The sequence below is a fragment of the Gallinula chloropus genome (assembly GCF_964237585.1).
Source record: "Gallinula chloropus genome assembly, chromosome: 2".
Taxonomy (NCBI): Eukaryota; Metazoa; Chordata; class Aves; order Gruiformes; family Rallidae; genus Gallinula; species Gallinula chloropus.
Window position 1 is genome coordinate 89437311 of NC_140086.1, and position 21310 is coordinate 89458620.

At 38.9% G+C, this 21310-nt stretch overlaps 1 protein-coding gene across 1 annotated transcript in view; it reads left to right on the forward strand.

Annotated features, from left to right (window-relative positions):
* GMDS (GDP-mannose 4,6-dehydratase) overlaps positions 1 to 21310 on the forward strand; it is a 428530-nt gene that overhangs the window by 190979 nt on the left and 216241 nt on the right. Inside the window, exon 7 of the mRNA XM_084260584.1 lies at positions 8128 to 8255. Coding sequence (XP_084116710.1) covers positions 8128 to 8255 — 128 coding nt within the window. The remainder of the gene's footprint in view (positions 1 to 8127; positions 8256 to 21310) is intronic.

The following is a 21310-nucleotide window of genomic DNA, read 5'->3' on the forward strand; positions in this document are numbered from 1 at the left end:
GAGTTAATACTGTCTGTCAAACCCATCTAGGATCACTCATTAGTTTGTGTGGGAGGTGAAGTTTCAAATAAGTCATTTGGCTGTAGCCAGGACATTTTTCTCTCTCCAAGAAAATACATCAACGCTGACTCAGCAACGTTGTATACCACTGTGATTGGCTTCAGGGCTAGCTCTTATTACAGTCTCTTTTCCCTTTGGTAGAAGTAAATGAAAGCTCTTTTTACCCCTGACTTGAAGTGAAATGACACATTTTATACCCAAAACTGCACACACAAAGTTAGCACTAATGTGGGTGCACTGAAAGACATAGAGACCCATGCAAGACTTTGCTTATACAGTAACCCACCACAAGCTGATGTCCCAGCCACCTGGAGAGGCTGAGAGACCAACAAGACTTAGTCTCTCAGAGGTCAGAAGGTCCAAGAAACTGTATTAGTCAGTCATGTGTCACCAGGTAAGATTAAAAGCCTTGCCTGCTTCATCTCAAGGGAGTGCTAGGGTAAAGGCTGAATGTCTCAGCTTGAACCATCAAACAGCACCTTTTTTGATGTGCTACTGGTTGCTGAGAGGGTGGAGGAGGGGAAAGACAGAAGAGGAGAGCATGGTGTTAAATTTTAGGACACAAATGGCTGAACTTTGATAGTTATTTAACAAGTTAAAATCAACTTTTTGTGTAAGGTGCCTTAGACTGCATGATATTTCCATTTTGTGCATTCGATTGCATACATTTCTAGCTATTGTAGGACCAATTTAGTGAAGCATGTACTTAACTCCAATTGTTTACACATGCTTAAATATTGTAAAGAGTCTGCTGATGGGCAAGCACACTCATGCTTACCCACAGCTCATACATGCAAGGGCTTGTCTAATTCTGTGACAGCTTAAATGAGAGGATTAATTCAATAACATTAGTTGTACAATTTAAAAAACACGGGTTAAATGAGTGTTAACAAATCAGAGTGGCTAAAGACATTTACCTTTGTTTTAAAATTTAGTGTATATGAACTGTGATTAAGAAATCAAAGTGAATAGTTTGGAGCAAAAGGTTAAGTTTTCTGTAAGCAAAACATTGCTCTGTTTATGTAAGTGTCATTAACAGCATAAACTTGGGAACAGGAATAACACTTTTACATATTGTTTTCAGTATTAATGTTTGGTTTTTCCTTTTAAGAAACTTTGATGCCTCACCTTTTCCTGTTCAGTGTACAGTTCCTGAGGGGAAAATATTTTAATTTAAGAAAAATTTTATGGAGGAAATATACCAAAATAGCACTTTTTGCACAGCAGTTATTGCTGGTATGTCACTCTTCCCTTCTAACAAACCCATATAATAGATCTGGGGCTTAATTAGTCCTGAATAAGGGGATTTTGAAAGTAAAAACTAATAACTTTTTGTTACACAAGACACATGCAGGTTTGTCTGCTAATTAGGTCTCATTTTTTCCCAGTCACTTTAGAGAAATTCTGCTGTGTAGTCATAGAAATCACTGTCATTGTTCACTGGGAACCCATATCTGTTTGTATGCAAAACAGTTGGGAAGAGTTTAAAGCCCCGATGACAGATCCCCAGTGGAGAGTTAGCTGTGCTGAATCACAGGGCAGCATGGCATGCAGCACTGTGACAAATGTCACCTTGGATTCTCATCTGCTGGTGGTGGTTGAGAGGTCCATGCGTCTATTTTACGGGACTTAGTAGTTGTCCCTTCAGGTAAGCTTTGTGCTGTCTTTCCACCCACTGGGAAAAAGAAAAGTCTCCCTACCTTCTGTGTTCCCTCCCAATATCTGTTGTTCTTCACAAGATTGTCTTTCACTCTTATTTTCCCCTCAGATCATAAAAATCTCTGTGCCTAGGTCATATGACCTCCTGTTGACCTCAGCTGTCCAAATGTTCTCAGCCTGCATGTGGGTATCAAGTGCAGAAGTGCTCTTGGGTTGAAAAGCATCAACCCCTCCAGTGTGCCACCTTCCTGGTGCCGATGTTTCCTACCTCTACACACCTTTACCTTTTGGCCTCAACCTCCTCATTTTTAAAATACAGGTAGTAATACATTTTCTGTTGCCCAGGAAATTCCATTGAGAATGGATGTAATTGCAGTGCAAATGGAAGATGGGGCCAAGCAGGCTAAGCTCATTTTGTTTTGGCATTGGAAAGTTCAGAATGTGTGTCAATATATTATAAAAGGAAATAATTGATATGCCAAGTAATGTCTTCGTTAGCTATATTTAAATGAATTGGTACCACTTCATTTTATTGAAATCACCTTAAAGTAAAGCCAATTGAGGAGCCCTTGATAAGGAGACACAATTTCATCCTCATGTTATTGGACCATTGCTTACAGGCTGTGACCTGTGGATTTTATTGTTATGTGATTATTTCCCAGGGGGTTGATGAAGAATAACCTTTAGAAACCAGCCCATTATCAGTAACTTTATCTTTCTTGTTTAGAGATCTCACAAGTTCATTGGAAAATAGTGGAGAGAATGTAAACTGAAAACGTTTGGAAAACATTGCAAATGTACTACAAATCTGGGAAAACCACTTAAAATTTTAGAGGACAAAGATTTGAAATATTATGATGAAGGAAAGTATTTCCAGCTATGCCATACAGGATTAAAATGTAAGGATTAAAGCACTGCATCTCAAGTTTCAGGAAATAAAATGATTTATTGCTCAGATCAGGAAGATGTTTCCAATGCAGTGCGTGACTTTACAATGAGTTGCTTATGAATCATATCACCCTCATTTCACATATATTTCATTTTGCAAAAATCTGATTGTGAACTTTCTGGCAAGCAAGTCCAAATGTAGCTGTACTTGCTGTGCAAAATTTGCAGGATATTAGGAAGATCACTGTTTCCACACAGTGATGTTTCTATTTTGTATAATCACTGTTGTGAGAAGAACAACTTTTGATTTTAAATTGAGAGCGGATTTGCAGTTAAAATGCATGAGTGTTTAACTTCCACTACAAAGCTACTTTACTAGTCTTACCAAAATGCAGTACTGTATCAGTTGTTTTGATCAAGGTATAGTTGAAAATTCCATTTAAACCCAAAATATGGGAGGTTAATTTAAAGATCTGTAACTTGATTTTTCATCTGGTTTACACTGACATAACTCCATTGACTTCAGAATAATTGTTATTGATTGAGCTAAAGGAGACTCTTTTCTTCTAAAAAATGGGTGTTGCTTTGTTTTTTAATTTCACCTTGTTACAAAAATGGAAAAGCTCATAGAATGGAAATTATGAGCAGAGTGGATTTTCAGGCAATCAAAACATTTTAATGATCTCATTAAATGTATTATTGACAACATATATATGTTAAAAGAAATATGTTCCTTCGGGTTAGTAGAAGCACTGGGTACACGATGTGTTTGAACAGGTTAAGCTTCCACTAGAATCTATGCCAGAACTGAAGAAACTTGGAGAAAGAAAAAAAAAAAAACCACCAAAACCCCAAAACAAAAGCAATCACTCTTTTTCTTGTTCCAGCATCTTTAGAGGCAAAAACCTTTCCATCATATTTTATGCAAAATTAAGAAAAAGATGTTAGGAAAACTTGATAGACCGTGATAGGATTGCATCTCAGCTGATGCGTAAATATTGCTATTAAATTCTACCAAATTGACTGCTATCCTATAAGATTACTAGGATTATATGATTCTATGAAATCTGTATGAATCATGTGTTTAATGATGGGGTTTCTTATGCGTGAAACTACCAGTGTTATACAGGGATAGTAGGCTTCCTAAGACCACAGTTCTGCAACAAAATTTTGTGACAACTTTGAGAGCCTGGAAAATAAGGGTTCTTTAAAATATGTGCTATAACAATGCTTTAAAAGCCACTTCATCTATTGGACTGCCTCTTGTACACCAGAGATTCTAGAGAAAAGCAGCTACTTCGAACAGCCTGTTTCCTGATGATATACCAAAGGTGAAACCCCAGTGGTGGGTTTCTGGGGGTACTGATGCAGAGACCCAGATTTATTTTTTTCCTTGGGGAATCCGGCTTTGGAACCACAAATTCACCGAGACTGTGCTTCCTAATGCAATATTTTTAAATATGTGTTAAAGACAGATGTTTCCAGCTTTCAAAACTATCTTTGCCAGATGTAGGCAGCATCCTTCTCAGAGAGATGAGCTGTGTGAGCTGTTTTCCACACCGAGCCAGGAGGCGCAGCATGTGATGGGCCTGGGCTGGAAAGCCAAAGCTGTCGCGTTATATCTCTGCTATTTCTTTTTTATTGTAGTGTTGTTCCTGTAGTGGTTTGCTAACAAGTGATATGTTTTACAGATCAGGTCTCCTTGATGAGGAATCCTTGCTTAAAATTGTATCTAGGATAAATCGGGTTTGTAAATCAGACCTTATGTTTCCTCTTAGAATGCTAATGATCTCAGAGGGAGGGCTTGAGTTTTGAAAACAAATCTAAGCTAATGTCCAGGGTTCCTGAATCAGCTGTTAATATCATGAAAACTCATGTTTAAGGCCCCTTTTGAAATGTAAAATCTTGTCAGGCGCTTCTCAACCAAGGCTATTTGGAAATGCTGAAATGTGCAGACTCACCAAAGCATCCTTTGCAACATCGGGCCAAATCTCTGCTGCTGTGGTACAGTAACTCCAGTGCTGTCAATAGTGACACAAACCAGAGCATAATCTGGCCCATTGCAGTTGGGATGTACTTGCTGCATGGTTAACCATGGGAGGCAGCCAGCACAGCGTGCTTGGTCCTACTGGGGGAACAAAAATGACTCTTGGCTTGGTTACTATAGGGTTGCAACCACCCAGAACAGTGCCACCCTCACACTGAATGAATGTTCAGATAAATCAAAGTATTTCATGCATTTGTAGAGTTTTGAACACTCCATATTTCTACTGGGTGTGAGAAGAAAGGTGTTTTATAAAAGCTCTCTGAACCAAGGAAGCAGTACAAAGCCCAGAGACAAATGCAGGGCTCTCAACTCTCTGTTCCCTGCCAATCTAAGCTAGTTGCTGTTATTACCACTAATACATTTCCATGTGGGTTACTCATGTTAGTAAGCATAGTAATGTGGACCATATTCATCCATGGTAGCTGGTGGCATTTTAGCTGCTGCATCATCTTGATCCATTAAAAATCAACATAAAGGGTAACGTGATTTTTAATCTGCTGGCAGCTCTGTTGCTTCTTTTACTGGTACCAACTGGCCAGTTGGTGGAGGAAAATACTCTTGTAAGCTCAACATTAGCATGTCCTTCTGAGGAAGAAGGAAGCTAATCATTTCTGTGTCTCAAAAGGTACTTTGTGTTCAGTTATGTAAAGATATCTGTAGCACTCCACATAGACCTTTAGATAGAATCATTCCTGAGGAAAGAGACATTAAGTCTGCCAAGTTTCAGGCCAAAGCAAGATTTTATAGCCTGATTGCAAACCCCTAGGACAGGGCTTTATAATGGAAATGCTGACATAGCCTTAACTATTTTGTACAGCTCCAGTGGGCATCAGCTTAAATTCTAGTTATGATGTACATTTAATGGTATGGGATCAAACATAGAGTGTAATGGGATATTTTAAGATACTGTGTTTGAAGAGAATCGGTATTTAAACGTTATTTATGAACCATATCATTTAAATGCTTCTGAAATGTGCCATTCAGTCCTTGGTTGAACCAAAAAAAAAATTCTAATAACTTTTCTCAGAATGAAGTAACAGAGTTTTCTTCCAGTGCTTTAATGCTGAGGCACTTCTAAGAAGACGGTTGATATTATTTTGTTGAACCCTTACTGGAATATTTCTGGAAAATAAATGTTTTCATTTTTTACTCTGCTGCTTTTTAATTCTTCTTTTCAGCCTTTTGAGTTATATGATGATTTCACTTAAGAAGATATTGGAAGATCATTTCTCTCCAGTTATCAGTGACTGCAAGAAGAGAGCAGTTACTAGTGTTTTCTGTGTTTTGTTAGACAAGTCTGTTTTTTCTTGTGCCATATCTTTCACATATTTCAAGTTATATTGATAGCATTTAAGTTCTCTCTCTCGCACACAACCTAATATGCTGCTTTTATTCATGCTGAGGAAGTGAGTACTCCAGAATGGAAACTGATGTTCATTAGTCGTGTAGGTTGACAGTAAAACTTGTTTTAATGCAGATGATGACTAGAACTCTCACTGCTTTTGCTGCAAATGGGAATGTAGCGTTGAAAGCGGCCAGCTTTGCTTATTGCTCAGTTGCAGTCTGGAAGATGAAGCCTTATACTTTAGCCTAGAAAAAGGCTTCTCCTTCAACTGTTCCTTGCTGAATAATACGACTACCTGAAATTATTTCAGTGCAGAAGGTGAGGAAGTTTCAGAGCTAATCCTCCTGAGTTTGTATAATAGTTTGAATCTATTTTTAATTAATTAGTAATAATCTGTGTGAAGATCTCAAAGTACTCTGATAACATAAAAAATGGAAACAATGTTTGGAGAAGTGCCAGTCTGATTAAGCCAGAAAAACTCTGTCACTGGTTTCTGTTAAGCCAGAACTCCGCTCTGGAGGAGCCAGGAACAGGGGAACCACAGTACTTTGCTTTCAGAAACTGTAACAGCAGAGTCACCGTGTCGGTCCTGTGGTTTGCACTGCTTTATCTTTGGGATAATCATATTTCTGCTTTTGAGTATGCAGAACGCAGTCTGGGAGAAATGCTTGGACTTTCATCTGGCAGTTGACTCATTTGTCCAATTTTTGAGGAACACGGCTATAAAAAAGACTTCCTGGTGTATTTTGGTTCTGAAATTTTCCAAATCAGGCTATTTTGTAAACTTCCTTTTTCAGGCAATATGGAAAGTATATGATTTTAATCCTTTAAAAAAAGTGCAAACTGATGATGTGTTCTAAATGGCTAATAACCGGCATTCCAATTAATTCATCAGTTGACAGAAAATTAAAATTCTATCTTAATCCTGTGGTCTGAATTATTTATTTGCTTCATTCCACATAGTTCTTAATGATGTGCTTTTTTTTTTTTACTTTTGTCAAGTGACACAAAAAGTTACCGAGTTCTCTTAATTTTACAGGAAAAATTAGCAGTCAGAAAAGGACACTTCACATTTAATAATTTTGAAGTAGCCTGTCATTTGTTGGACAGGAAACAAAATATTGAGATGCATATTTCAAGAGCAGAGGTCCATTATGAAAACCCTACATATATGCCCTGAATGTACAAGCTGCACTGCTTAGGACTTTCCTGCTCTCCATTTGGATGAGGTATCATCTGTCACCACTCAATCATATTTTTTTTAGCTATTAAAAAGGCATGTAATTTTAATTTTTGTGGCCCATTACTGTGCAAATGCCATTGGGCTTATTTAGCCTGAATTCATGGTCTAAATTAAAATCCTTCTGTTTTTGAGGAGGCTGTTGACCACGTATTAGGAACACAGCCATCTTAATCTAAAAATCAAGACATGAAAATAACTAGAAACAAATATTATTTAAAGCAACTCTACAGGGAGCAGAAATGGGAACACACATTTTCCAAAGCAATACAGTGAAAAAAAACATGGGAATGTGATAAAATAGTGTACAGCTTTCAACTTGTAAATCTGAAATCATAATTTCATGAGCTCACTGAACCTGGGGGACAAAGAATCCCAAATAGCTGGAAAAGCAGAATGCATTTAACTATAAAAATCCTTTGGAGAAGATGAAATGTTTGGATAGTCTCTCTCTCTCTCTTTTTTTCATAATAAACTCATTTATTTGGGTGCATGCATTCCTTAAAAAAAAAAAAAATTTAAAAAGAAAAAAGAAATGGTAACTACAAACTTGAGGGTGGTCTAAGATGTCGGTCTTTATGTAACCTTTTGCATTTTGTGTTTAAGAACTGACATTCCAGATGATTTTCTTTGGCTTTTTGCCTGCACTGAATACTGAAGCGGCAAATTAGGAATGCTTAAGAAGTCCCACAAAGAAAGATGTTTGCTGTGAAAGTGCAGCTAATGTGACACTTGTACTGGAAGCTTCTTAGCCTACTCAAACGATCAAAGATGGCATGGGTCTAGGTGGTGTGAGGGCAGTGAATGAGGACTGCATGGACCTTGTGTTTCTTTTGGCCAGTTATCTGTAGCTATCACTATGCTGATACCCTTCGATTTCTATTCCAGGGGCTAACTTCGTTACTCGAAAAATTAGCCGATCGGTAGCAAAGATTCACCTTGGACAGCTGGATTGTTTCAGCCTGGGCAATCTGGATGCTAAGAGAGACTGGGGCCATGCCAAGGACTACGTTGAGGTAAGCTGTGGGTCACGTGCCTTTTTCTGAATCATCTTCATGGTGGGGATAATGCTTATTGCTGTAACTTCAGGTCATGGTCCACGGAGTGCTATCTCAGGATGTTTTTGCCTATTGAGGCCTGTTAATTTTGTCTTGCTCTTGATTTCAGACCAGGGAATTTAGTAACACAGCAGTCTACCCCAGGCATGACCTGACCAGAAAAATAAATCTTTGGGTTTACATTCCTTGACTGAATTCCTTGGGGGAGGGGGCTGACTATAAAGTGGATCTATTTTAAAGTATTTCTCCAATTGTTTTGAGAAATTTTATGACCAATATTAAGATTGCAGCAAGATGCAGTGTGACCTGAAGTCAAAGATCCTGCTGGAGATTGGTGGTCTTTATTATAACGAGGAAAGAATGATGTGTATATTAATGATCAAAGGTCTAGCTGGTTTTCAATTAGAAAGAAGCATCACAACGTAGTTGCAGTGGCATGTGACTGCATCTAATGTTTGAAATGTTTTCGTAGTCAGGATTTTTTCCTAATTTTATTTTATGTATCTACTTAGTCAGACAAACAAACAATACCCCGGTATTGTATTACAAGGAGACATGAATGACTATGTAGGAAATATTGTCTTTTCCCCAGGAGAGTTTTGTCCCCATTTTGGTGCTTAAAGATTTCCTGTGGTCATTGGACTATTTGTGTCTTTTAATAATTCCTTGCTGGGAAACCGGATTTGGCTCCACTATTCATTGATGTAGTTTAAAAAGATGATGACTGTTTGTTTTATTTTTCTATATTACAAAGTAAGAATTATTTACATAGGAAAGAGTCTGATTTGGGATTTTTATTGTAAGTTGAGATTTAAAAGGTAAAAAAATCTGAGCTCTCAATACTTGTTTACGGTCAAAAAGAATCAGAAAGAAAACAAAATCATAATACTATGATATAAACCTTTGTTCTGGATGATATTTAAAAAAAACTAAACAGCCATATCACCTAGGCATCCAAAGGGTTACGTCAAGTAAGCAAAGAAGGTAATTTTTAACAGCTGTCTCTGAATAAAGTTGCCTTCTGGTTCTGCGCTGCATTTGCATGGAAGGTGTTAAGGGCACCATGAATGTCATGACTGTGTCTCCATGAGTATTGTTTTGGTTTGGTTTTTATATACAACATTAGCTGAAGCAGTTAATCCAGTAAACCATCCCAATCATATTTTAGTGGATAAAACTATATTCAAGAATGTTCATATATTCAGTTACCAAGTCTTAACTGAAAGGAAGTAAAAGATAAGCCAAGTAAAATGATCACTTGCATGACCATAATGAACATCATTTGCTAACAGACCTTGGGTATTCCATAAATACTTCAGCTATCTCATTTCAAAGCAACTTGCATCAATCATAAATTGTAGGATGAATCCTTATGTCTTCATCCACCAGGAAAATCCAGAATAACCCTCTTGTGCCTTGTGGGTCAGACCCTTGTCCTGTGTTCAAACCTTTAAAAACAAAAAGGAAATGAGAACAAGTCTATCCAGAAGAATGAGCAGCTTTCAAGGCCTTTGGCCTCTAGAAGGAATGTAGTTGTCCAAGGTCTACAGCACGAACACATGTTTGTTGTGTAAGTAGCATTCCAGACCTTTCAGCTAAATGTTTTGGGCCTGTCCCAACATCTTCTGGAAAGAATTCTTCACTAAAATATAGTTCATCTTGAGTATTTCTCTTCTTGGGGAGGTACCCGTTGGATGGTGGGAGAGTTATTATCAATTCTCTAATTCCCTGAATATCGTGGAAATGTGGTTACAGGCAGCCTTCTGATGGCTAAAAAAGAGAGTAACTTTAAACTGGAAATAAACAATTATTTGAAGCTTTAATGGACTGGAAAGTAGGGCTTAGAGATTTAAAGTTGTTCAAATAAATGCATAGTATGTTAGAAAGCATGATCGTATTTACAAGCATTTGGGGAGCTTCCTTAAGCATGTGGCTGAACACAGGGATATATCTTATCCTCTCCATATGCACTTTTAAATCCCATCAATATTAATACAAGTAACACATGTGCATATAGACTAGACCGTGTACTGTGTTCTCTTTCTCCTTATTTCCTTATTAGGGATAATAATAAAGCCATAAATACATTCCTTTTTGATGTTTTATAAAACATTGTGGGTCAATTCCTGATCTCATGAAAGCTGATGATCAAACTCCGATTGACTTTGTGGAGAAATTGCATCCCGTATGTATTGGAGTGGAGAACGTCTACTAGTTACAAAGCACAAGGAGAAGTCAGGACTCTTGAGCTTTGATCACACTGGTTCATCTGACTGCCACTGTGATTTTGGACAAATGCTTCTGTGTACAGTAAAGCAAAGGATGGTTTGCCAGCGTGCTCGGCGTTAGCTGTGGGTTGAGGGGTCAGCTTTAGTGGTAGATGATTCACAAGTTTAAACATAGGTTCATATCAGGGGATAGTATATAGTTGGAATATGTGCTTGATTAGGTTTTTGAGCTGGGATATGAACTGCTACCTGCGGAAACTGAAAATCAGGTACAGAGACATTGTGCTGATGAATGAAAACCTGGAAGTCTAACTCACTAGGAAGAAGGACTTCCATTCAGTGTTTGAAGAGAACAAGATGGTAATAAGTAGGCTTGGGGGAAAAACTAGGGGGAAGGGGGAGGAGAATTATTAGTTTTATGCTAGAATTAGGTTAGCAACTCTTAACATTTTTGCAGAAATCGCTGCTGCCTCTTGCTCCCTCTTTCTTCACTTTTACTCTACTGTGATCCAGCACAAGTCTCATGGGATAGTATTAGAGGTGACGATCGATGCCACTGAGTTGGAAGAGGAAAAACAACATATCAATGCTATTGGTATATTAATCTTCTGTGCAATATTTTTGTTTGCTAAAGTAATATATACCTTTTATTTGTTGCAAAAAGTTCTAGTAAACCATCTGATAGGTATTTTCAAATATTAGTATCTGCTAGGTATTTCCAGATATTAGTACAATAGCAAGCCTTAACAGTCTGACTCATTTATCTGCCATTGATAAAACACAAAGCATCATACAAATTCCCTTAGATGCTCACCCAAGAGTCTTATTTCAAATAAATAGAGATTCTGAGAAACATTTAACTCGGACTGTTAAAAGATGTCCATCCATCCATCACTAGTTGGTTGGGATTTTAATTTCCTAAATGCTAAGTACTGTGTTGTGAGAATATAACTGCAACTGAAACTTTAACTATTTGTTCTTGGCGATGTAATAGACACATTAAATTATAAAGATAAAAAGGGAAAGCCAACAAATAGAACATAGTCATGTTGGAAAGTGGCTCTGGGAATAGAGCAAGTTTGAGATAGAGTTCCGCATCTGAGGCTGGGGTTTTTTTGGTTCCACTTTATCACCCACTGATGTTCAGGTTGCCTTCTGCAGTTGCACTGCCCACACCTTGGTGTTGTGCAGACAGCACAAATGCTGCGCTGATGAGCGCTGCAGAAAAGCCATCAATTTATATCTTACAAAAGTAAATTAAAAAACCTCAAAAGCATCAGTTTTAATAGTCTTCAAATATTTGTACAGATCAGAAATATTTTCTTTTGCCTGCAATAGAAACCTAGCAATAATTACAGAGGACTCATAATTGGTTCATAATTGGCTTCAATTCAACGAATTACAGGTCTGGTCAAAAGCTTAAAATTGATCATATGCCTAAGTTAATGGTGAAATCAGGGACCATTTGATATTCTAAATATATGACAATCGACTTCCATTAATTTGTATTTAAATAATGTTTTAAAAAGGCAAAAAAACAGTTCATAAATAAGTAATATCGTAAGTTATTGTACAGACCAACCAAGCACATTAAGAAACTGTTAAAAGATCTTATGTTTTTTTCTTGGTAATGATTCATTCTTTACTTTGTGATTCAAATACATAAGAAAATGTGCAGTTACTTTTATTGTTTTAAACCATTTGGTGCATGTTGAAGTTGAGATTGTAAAATATAATCTACAGGGATGTCTTCTGTGTTTAAATGGCCAGTCAGCATCACCTGGTCTTTTATTCATGATTCTTCTATTCACCCTTGGAGAGAACTGCTACCATTTCTGTTGTGGGAAATCCCTTCTTGTGTATTAGTCTGTATGTTTAAGTATAAAAACTCTTGGCAGACCAAATCATTTAAAATTTTACTTTACTCTTGTGTGTAAGAAAAGGATTCGGCCAGCCAGACTGTTGGCCAAGGCATTTCTAGTTCTGTTTTGTTTTCTTGGACCGTTAAGGTTGTGTTACCTTTTGAGAGGCATTTACCTTAGTCTGAGACTCAAAGTTTTTTCTGACACATCCATGAGATTGGCTCATGAATTTGAAGGCATGCTTTTAAATTAGGATTATCCTTTTGTTATGTACTGAAGTGAAAATTCTTTTTCCTTTTTACTCCTTAGTCTTTATGCTCAAAGTAAATCAGGTCTAACAAAAGTTAAGAAATAATTTTAAACCCTCGATACTGGACTTCTTTGAGTATGAAGGGCAAAGATTTTTGATCAATCCAGGTGCTGAAGAATATTTTTATTTCCATATGAGAACTTTTTCTTTCCAAAAGCTTGCTTGAGTTGGGATAATTATTGGCTCTGTTACGCCAAATTGATCTTAAAATTATAAAATTACATCCAGTCTGCTCTGATGTGATGATCAACTGAACTGATTATCTTATTGCTGCCATCTAGGTGAAGTAACTGTGAGAGCAGCAGGGCTTGTATGAACTTTTAGAAGAATAGTGTGGTAGACTTGTGCTTCTTTGTCTGAAACAATTACTGAAGATTCATAAAACTCCTGGCAGGTACTTGCTGAAGCAGTGTCTTTTCTAGAAGCATGTGTATAAGAGACAATGACTATTGCACCTTAGTTTCCTTCTAGTGGTTTAAAAATCTGTTGTCCTTTTTATAAGATGTAGAACAAAGCCTCATGCTGAAATGTTTTCTGAGAAAGGAAGTTTGCACTTATGAATGGCAGAATATCCTTTGATTTCCCCATGTGAATATTTCAGACATGTGGAGATGTGATGTGTCCACGATAAAGGAACTCACATTTGACCACAGTACTGTGGTCAGTCATCCATGCAAATACTGATGCAGTTCTCAGGATACAGCCAAAGTAAGTGGCCACATAATTGGACTTGAATGAAAGACGCCAATTTGCTATGTGAAATTCACCTAGCACTGATCCACAGGCAACTTCTTCATGACACATGAGAGTGCTGGAACAGCAGGTCCAAGAAGCAGTAAAGAGGATCATCTTCCCTCTGGTTAAGTCTATACAGAAAAGACATGGATAAGTAGATTACCAGAGTGAATTTGTGATGCCATTGTTTTAGTAAATTAACTGCAAACATTGCACCTCAACTGAAGTGTTCCAACCCTACAAAAGAGTCTCAACATCACAGTAGACTGTGTCACTGGCCACAAACCAGGCATCTTCCTGGCATATCTCACACAGAATCAAAATAGGATCCCGTGAGACCCTCATTGTGATTTCTTTCTCTGTCTATGGCTGTCCAGGTAGCCTCTATCAGGCTCCCTGGACTCATTAAGGTGCCTGTGGTCCATTTCACTTGACTTTTGGCTTCAGAAACCACTCTTTTAACTCTCTGGTTTTAGTTAAGAACTTGAGATTTGGGCTGAAGTCTTGGAACATGGTGGAGTTCAGGATCCTGTGTGGAAGGAGTAGGACAATAATTAGGATTACAACCGTGGAGCTTAGGAGAGTTAAAATTGTTCTCTTCAAAGATCTGCTTGGGAGAATCCCGTGGGTTTGGGCACTTGAAGGTAAGGGACCCCAAGAGAGCTGGTCAGTATTCAGGCCCCACTTCCTCCTGCATCTCAAAGAATAGAAAACCAAGCAAAGGGGAAGGAGACATGCATGGATTAGCAAGGAGCTCCTGGAAAAACTCAAAGGGAAGAAGGATGTTTACCGTATGTGGAAAAAGGGACTGAGCACTTGGTAGGAATATAGGGCTTTAGTCAGAGAATGTAGGTATGCAACAAGGCCCACTTGCAATCAAATCTGGCAAGGGATGACAAGGACAAGAAGGGCTTTTTCATATACATCAGCAGCAAAAGGAAAACTAGGGAAAATGTGGCCCTGCTGCTAAATTAGGTGAGTGCCTTGGTGATGAAATATACAGAGAAGGCAGAGTTACTGAATGCTTTCTTTACTTCAGTCTTTACTGCTAAGGCCAGGGATCCCAAGCCCTGGAGGTAGGAGACAAAGTCTTGAAAAAGGAAGACCTTCCCTTGGTTGAGAAGTGTCATGCTAGAGAACATCTAGGCAAGCTCAACATCCACAAATCTATGAGCCTTGATGGAATGCCGACACAAGTGTTCAGGGACCTTGCAGATGTTATTAGTAGGCCTCTCTCAGTCATCTTTGTCATTGTCACTCCTCAATAGGGTGAGGGGCAATGGAAATAAACTGAAATATAGGAAGTTCCACCTCAACATGAGGAAGAATTTCTTTACTGTGAGGTGATGGAGCACTGGAACTGGCTGCCCAGAGAAGTTGTGGAGTCTCCCTTTCAGGACACTCAAAACCTACCTGGATGTGTTCCTGTGTGACATGCCCTAGGTGAACCTGCTTGACAGGGGGGTGGGACTACATGATATCTAGAGGACCCTTGCAAACCAGACGGTTCTGTGATTCTGTGAGCTTTCATAGGTCATGGAAGGTGTCTGAGGACTGAAGGAAATGCAGCGTCACTCTGGTCTTCAGAAAGGGCAAGAAGGAAGATACAAGCTAGTCAGCTTCACCTCCATCCCTGGAAAGGTGATAGAACAGCTTATTCAGGGGGGTCATCAATAAGTGTGTGGAGGAGAAGGGTATTGGGAGTGATCAACATAGATTGACCACTGTCAAGGGGAATTCATGCGACCAATCTGATAGACATCTATGAAGGCATGACTGGCTGGGTGGATGAAACAAGAACACTGAATGTTGTATACCTTGACTTCAGTAAGGCTTCTGACACCATCTCTCATAGCCTCCTCATAAGCAAGCTTTGGAAGTGTGGGTTAGATGAGTGGATAGCGAGGTGGGTTAAGAACTGTCTGAAGGGCAGAACCCGGTAGGTTGTGGTAAGCGTCACAGTCCAGTTGGAGGCCTGTAGCTAGTGGTGTGCACAAGGGATTAGTGCTTCTTCTCATTCAACATATTCATCAATGACCTGGACAAGGGGACAGAGTGCACCCTCAGCAAGTTTGCTGACGATACAGAACTGGGAGGAGTGACTGGCACACCAGAAGGCTGTGCTGCCATTCAGTGATATCAGGACAGACTAGAGAGTTGGGTGAAGAGGAACCAAATGAAGTTCAACAAGGGCAAGTGTAGGGTCCTGCATCTAGGGAGGAATAACCCCAAGCACCACTACAGCTTAGGGGTTGACCTGCTGGGAAGCAACACTGTGAAGAACCTGGGAGTCCTAGTGGACAGCAAGTTGAGTATGAGTTGGAAGTGTGCCCTCATAGCCAAGAAAGCCAACGGTATCCTGGGGTGCACTAAGAAGACTGTGGCCAGCAGGTCAAGGGAGGTTATCCTCCCCCTCTACTTTGCCCTGATGAGGGCACATCTGGAGTTCTGTGTCCAGCTCTGGCTCCCCAGTTCAAGAAAGACAGGGAACTACTGGAGAGAGTCCAGCAGATGGCTACAAAGATGATGAGGGGACTGGGGCATCTCTCATATGAGGAAAAGCTAAGAGAGTCTCTTTAGTCTGGAGAAGATTGAGACGAGATCTAATGAATAATTCATAAATATCTAAAGGGTGGGTACCTAGAGGAATGGGCCAGTGACAGGACAAGGGGCATTGGGCAAAATGTAGAACACAGGAAGTTCCACCTCAATGTGAGGAAAAACTTCTTTACTGTGAGGGTGGCAGAGTACTGGAACAGGCTGCCCAGGGGGTTTGTGAAGCCTCCTCTGGAGGCATTCAAAACCCGCTTGTATGCAGTCCTGTGCAGCCTGCTCTAGGTGATCCTGTTTTAGAGCGGCATTGGACTAGATCTCCAGAGGTCCCTTCCAACCCCCACCCTTCTGTAAAAAAAACAAAGCAAACAAAACAAAAACTGCTATTCCTGTGCAGTACCAAGATGATAGTAAACATTTTCCTATTGTAATGGCAAATAAAAGCTTATGTTTTCTTAAATAAGGCTGCACAATAGAAGACCTTATAATACATTTCTTTCAGTGCATGCATTTTAGATTAGACTTCTTCACTATTAGAAATAGTTGCAATTCCCAGCACAGTAATGTGCTATCATCTTAATTTCACGCATGCAGATGATGTCTGCATTAAAGAAAAATAAAATCAAGTACTTCATGGATTTTTTTTGTTACAAACTTCCTGAAATGCTGAGGTTTGTCAATCATGTGATTCTAAGCAACTGCAGCGTAAGTGGGAAAATCAAACATGCTTTAAACACATATATGTTCCCACCCCCCAGCTGTGAATGTATGTGAATGCTTGTGATCGTATCCATGTTTCTGTTTGTGCATGGATGATTTCATGGAAATTATTTTCAATGTCATGTTTTTCAATAGGTGCAGGTCTGTGCTACTTTGTCTTTAAGTTTGGTATGATTGTTAATAAGAAACTGAACAAGAAAGAAGGTGGTTACAAAAGACATTAATGATCTCCATATTTAAAACATAAAAATGAGAAAAGGGTTTTAATTACGATATGTAGGTGTTCTAATGCACATCATATGGTATTGATTTCCAGCAGCAGTGCCTACTGTAAGTGTCGCTGTTAGAACTTTTCCTTTTGGAAAACTACTCTGATCTATTTCAGAACTACAGCACTATTTCCCCCTTTTTATTTTCTTGCAGCTATTTTTTATGTGAGGGGAATATAATTGTAAAAAAGATTTTTGTTCTTATTTATGTAGATTTTCCTTTAGCTTTCTTTTTCACCACTTTTGTGTTTGACCTATTAGTGTTTTTAGGCTTTACAAAGCCAAAAAAGTGCTTTCCTCAGCAAAACCATCTGGTTTAGTTTCCTGTGCCTCAACAATGATATGTGTATTATTATCAAGGCCACCCCGGTGGTTTTCTAAGTGGTCTTGTTACAGCGGTGGTCTTACTATTCAACTGGAGTGATGGAAAGGTTAGACTAAGGCTTCTTTCAAGTATAAGGTTTCCAGATTGATAAATTATGTATTGTTGTCATATTTTTGAGACTGACCTATTATGCCATTGTAGCATGAATGCAGTATCTCTTCAAATAACAGAACTACAGGAGTCCTCCTGGCAAATTCCACTTTTGCAGGATGTTCTTCTTGTAGAACCACCAAATTAAAGCACTTTTCAGAAATAACTTTAAATGCATGCTGTGTACCTATGATTTTAGTTTCCTGTTCTGTCTGGCAATGTGTGGAAAGCCAAGTGAAATTATGACAGGGTCGATATTTAGGAGCTTTACTTATACTTGAGCTAGGTTCAGAAGAAAACATGAAGATGCCAGCAGAGTGTATAATGTGGTGCATACACCATCATTGCAGTACCATGCCAGTGCATGCTGCAGGACAATGTTTACTCACTAGCAAGTGGCAGTGTATCACCAGGGTGAAACACAAAACCTTCCAGTCAGTCCTGTGGTGGTTTTTACTTGGGGCAACTGCAGATGAGACTGTGGGAAAGAGATGGATCTCATGAAAGAAATGGAATTTTCTGGACCTTGGGAGTGAGCCCACCAGGCAGCCTGCTCGAGGCTGCAGCTCTGCCTGGAGGGAAGCCACTGCACCATCACAGGATGGAGCATGTTTGCCTTAAAGGGAATCTTCACAAACTTTACTAGCAAAGGTCTCACAAGTCTTTCCTGAGTATATGTAAGCCATGATTTTTAATATTTTTTCCCCATTTTAGTCCACAGAAAGTTTATGCATTGGGCAAATTCAGGGAGAATGGTGGCAATGTTCTCCTAAACATTCTCTAGCCCTCTACATGCAAAATTTCATTTACTGTAGAACAGGAAAATCATGAGTTTATTAAAAAAAAATTATGTTTGGGGGGAATTATTAATATAGATGAAATTTATTCTTTACACTTCAGTTCACATTTTTCTCTTTTTCCTATCATTGGGAGAAAAAAAAAATCACCAACCAAGTATGTCTATCTTTGAACACAGAAATTTTTTATTCAGTCAGACAGTATTTGGCAACATTTTAAAGAACAGGAAACAGCATCTTTTATTGGTAAATTTTAGACAACATTAATAACAGGTACTGCTACCAGCCCCACCTGTAATAACCCAGATAGTTTCTCTTTATTAACTAATCTATGATTTACAGATTTATTTGAATCTTAGAGTAATGCAGAATGTTCTGAGAAAATTGTATAACATAGTTGGTTATAATTTTAATAAGGGAAAAAATCCCTTAAAACAGATCATTAAAATTTTATGGGGACATTTTAAAAACCCCATAATGGTTCAATTTACACTGGAAGTCAAAAATAGTTAATGGTGGTGTTATGTCTGTGTGGTAACATCCTCACTGTATGGTAATTGTTTTCATTTGAAATCAAGCCAGTAAAACATCATGGGCAGTGCATTCCCAGAACTAAAGTTTTTAGCTTTCCAACAACTTCAGGTCATTCCACTGAAAGAAGAAATATTTCAGAGGATAAATTAAAATGTCAGGGTTCACTTTTATTGTACTCTAGCTGTTAATATTCTGTGTATTATTAAGAAGACTGGTTATCAGCAGAGTGACTGTTCTTTCCTGATCTGGGTATGGAAAAAAAATACGATTTTCTTGTTTGTTTGAGTGGGAAACATTCCCCAAACCCACAGGGTGCACTTAATATGCCACTTTTAGTTTCAGCAGAAATACTTGAATTTTAGCTGTAGGTGTTTTGGGATGAAGCCTTGACCTAATAACCAACATTAATGGTCCAGAGATAGAGCAGCTGAACTTTCCAGTTGGCCTTCTTTGGCCGACATTAAGCTTCCCCTGGGGATGGTTGACTTGGTTACCAGGTTAAGTATGTGAAGAAAGCTTATTGCTGTCATGTGCTTGACTTCTCTCTCTTCCTCTCAAAATCCATGCGAATTCTGCAACAAGAGCAATCGTTTGTTTCCTCAGGAGTGTGAGGAGCATTACATATGGAAGGTAGGTGAGCAGCATTGGTATTTTCTTATCCCCAGTCCCCAGTCAGCTCAGCAGCGTGGCCAGGATGGATTTGCCTGCAGCCATGGAAGAGGAGAATAAAGTAAATGGTGGATCCCTGACACCTCCCTGTGCCTTCAGCTTACATGAGGGCTGTGCAAAATAGCTGAGGGTTCCCTCAACCTCTTCCAGTGCTTCCTCCTTTTCGTGGGTTGAGGCTGACTGATGCAGTGGAGCCCAGGAGTTGCCCTTCCCTGCATACCTTGCTGATGCCCAAAGCAACTCCTGGTGCTAGCAACCTCAGTAGCCGTTTCATTGCTTCTAGTGAAATATGAGTTTTGCTGGTGCTTCTTAAGTGAGTAGACCCATGTATCTGCTTTCTACATTTTCTGTTGTGCAGTGGGATTAAAGGACTTCTGGTATTGTATTTGAGGAAGCAAAATTAGGGGATCCCTGACTATTCATATGAAAGGTTGCCTGTTTGCAAGGACAGATTATTAGAGGTTTTTTGGTAAAGTTGAATGCAGCCTAGGCACATTTCATCTAGCCTAGTCTCTCTTGGTCAATAGCATGAGAAAAACAAAGCAGGGCAAACTCAGCCATCTGAAACCACAGAGAACCCTGACCTTCAGCTGGGAGTCCGGCTGGGAGCTGTGGCCTGAAATGCTGCGTCCGTAGCAGTGTTGGGTGTTGAGTCGACTTCTTGCACCAATGTTACTTACTACCCTCCTGTTGTTTTCCTATTAAAAAAACAGTCACCATTACAAAAATATGCTTATTCTTTTAGCTTCACTCTTAATAACAAGTTTTGTACATTTTAGAAACTGCTATTTCTAGTGCAGGTTGTGTGTTATTGTTTCTTGATCTGCTAATGGGTTTGATTATTGTTTTTAAATATTAAAAGAGGTTTTCATTTCTTTCAGATTTTTTTAGGGAGCAGTAAATTGCATTAGTAGAGCATTAACTCCTACCTCTGCTTTAACCTCTATCAAGTGAGATTTTATTCTACACAGTAACAGTTTATCAAGGCAACCCTAATGCACCAGGCACATATGTTGCTTTTGACGTAATGAAAGGTTGGTACAAATCATACAGTCTTGCTGCACTGTGCCTTATTTTACAAGAAAAAGTAATGCTTTGTGTTGCTAATGCAGTATTTTTTTCCTTATGCAATACAGGCATATTTTCCCCCCTCACCATTAATTTATTATGCTGCATTTATTTCCAGACAAGCCCTACTTTTCCATATCTGGTGGGAATTTCTCTCTTCCTCTGAGGTGTTTTAAATTCAACAAGCATTGAGTTTTTAATATATCATATTCATTTTAAAGGGGAAATAATTGACAAGGGGAAAATATTTTAAGTATACCGTTTTCATTTTAGTGCAAGTACTATTAGCAATATCCAAGGTAGATATATATTAAAAATACTGCCAGTTTAAAACTGTTCATCTCTCAGATTACAAGTAGATCTTAAGTTATTGGAAAGATGTCAGGAAGCATGAGATTGGATGGTTTTTCAGCTATGTATCAAGACACAATAGGACTGCCTCACGACAAGAGAAAGCCCATGAGGCGCGTGGTGTGGTTGGGCACTGTGCCTCTTACCACCATCATCTCCCAGTTGCTGGCAGCCTTGCTCTCGAAGCCCTGTGCCAAGAGGAGGTTGTATTTTAAGTGCCATATTCAGGCTGCAGCAGGCAAATCACCGTACTTGTGCATGTTCCATGTATATGTTTACTTGATGTTTCATTTCATACCTCATAAACCTTTTCCAGTGACTCCCATGCCATAGCCATGGCATGGATCACTGGAACATGGCTATCTGAACCAGTAGTACTGGTAGCAGAAGTGATACTGGTGTGCAAGGAGGAGCCTGCTGTGGAGCCGAAGCCCAGCTGTGC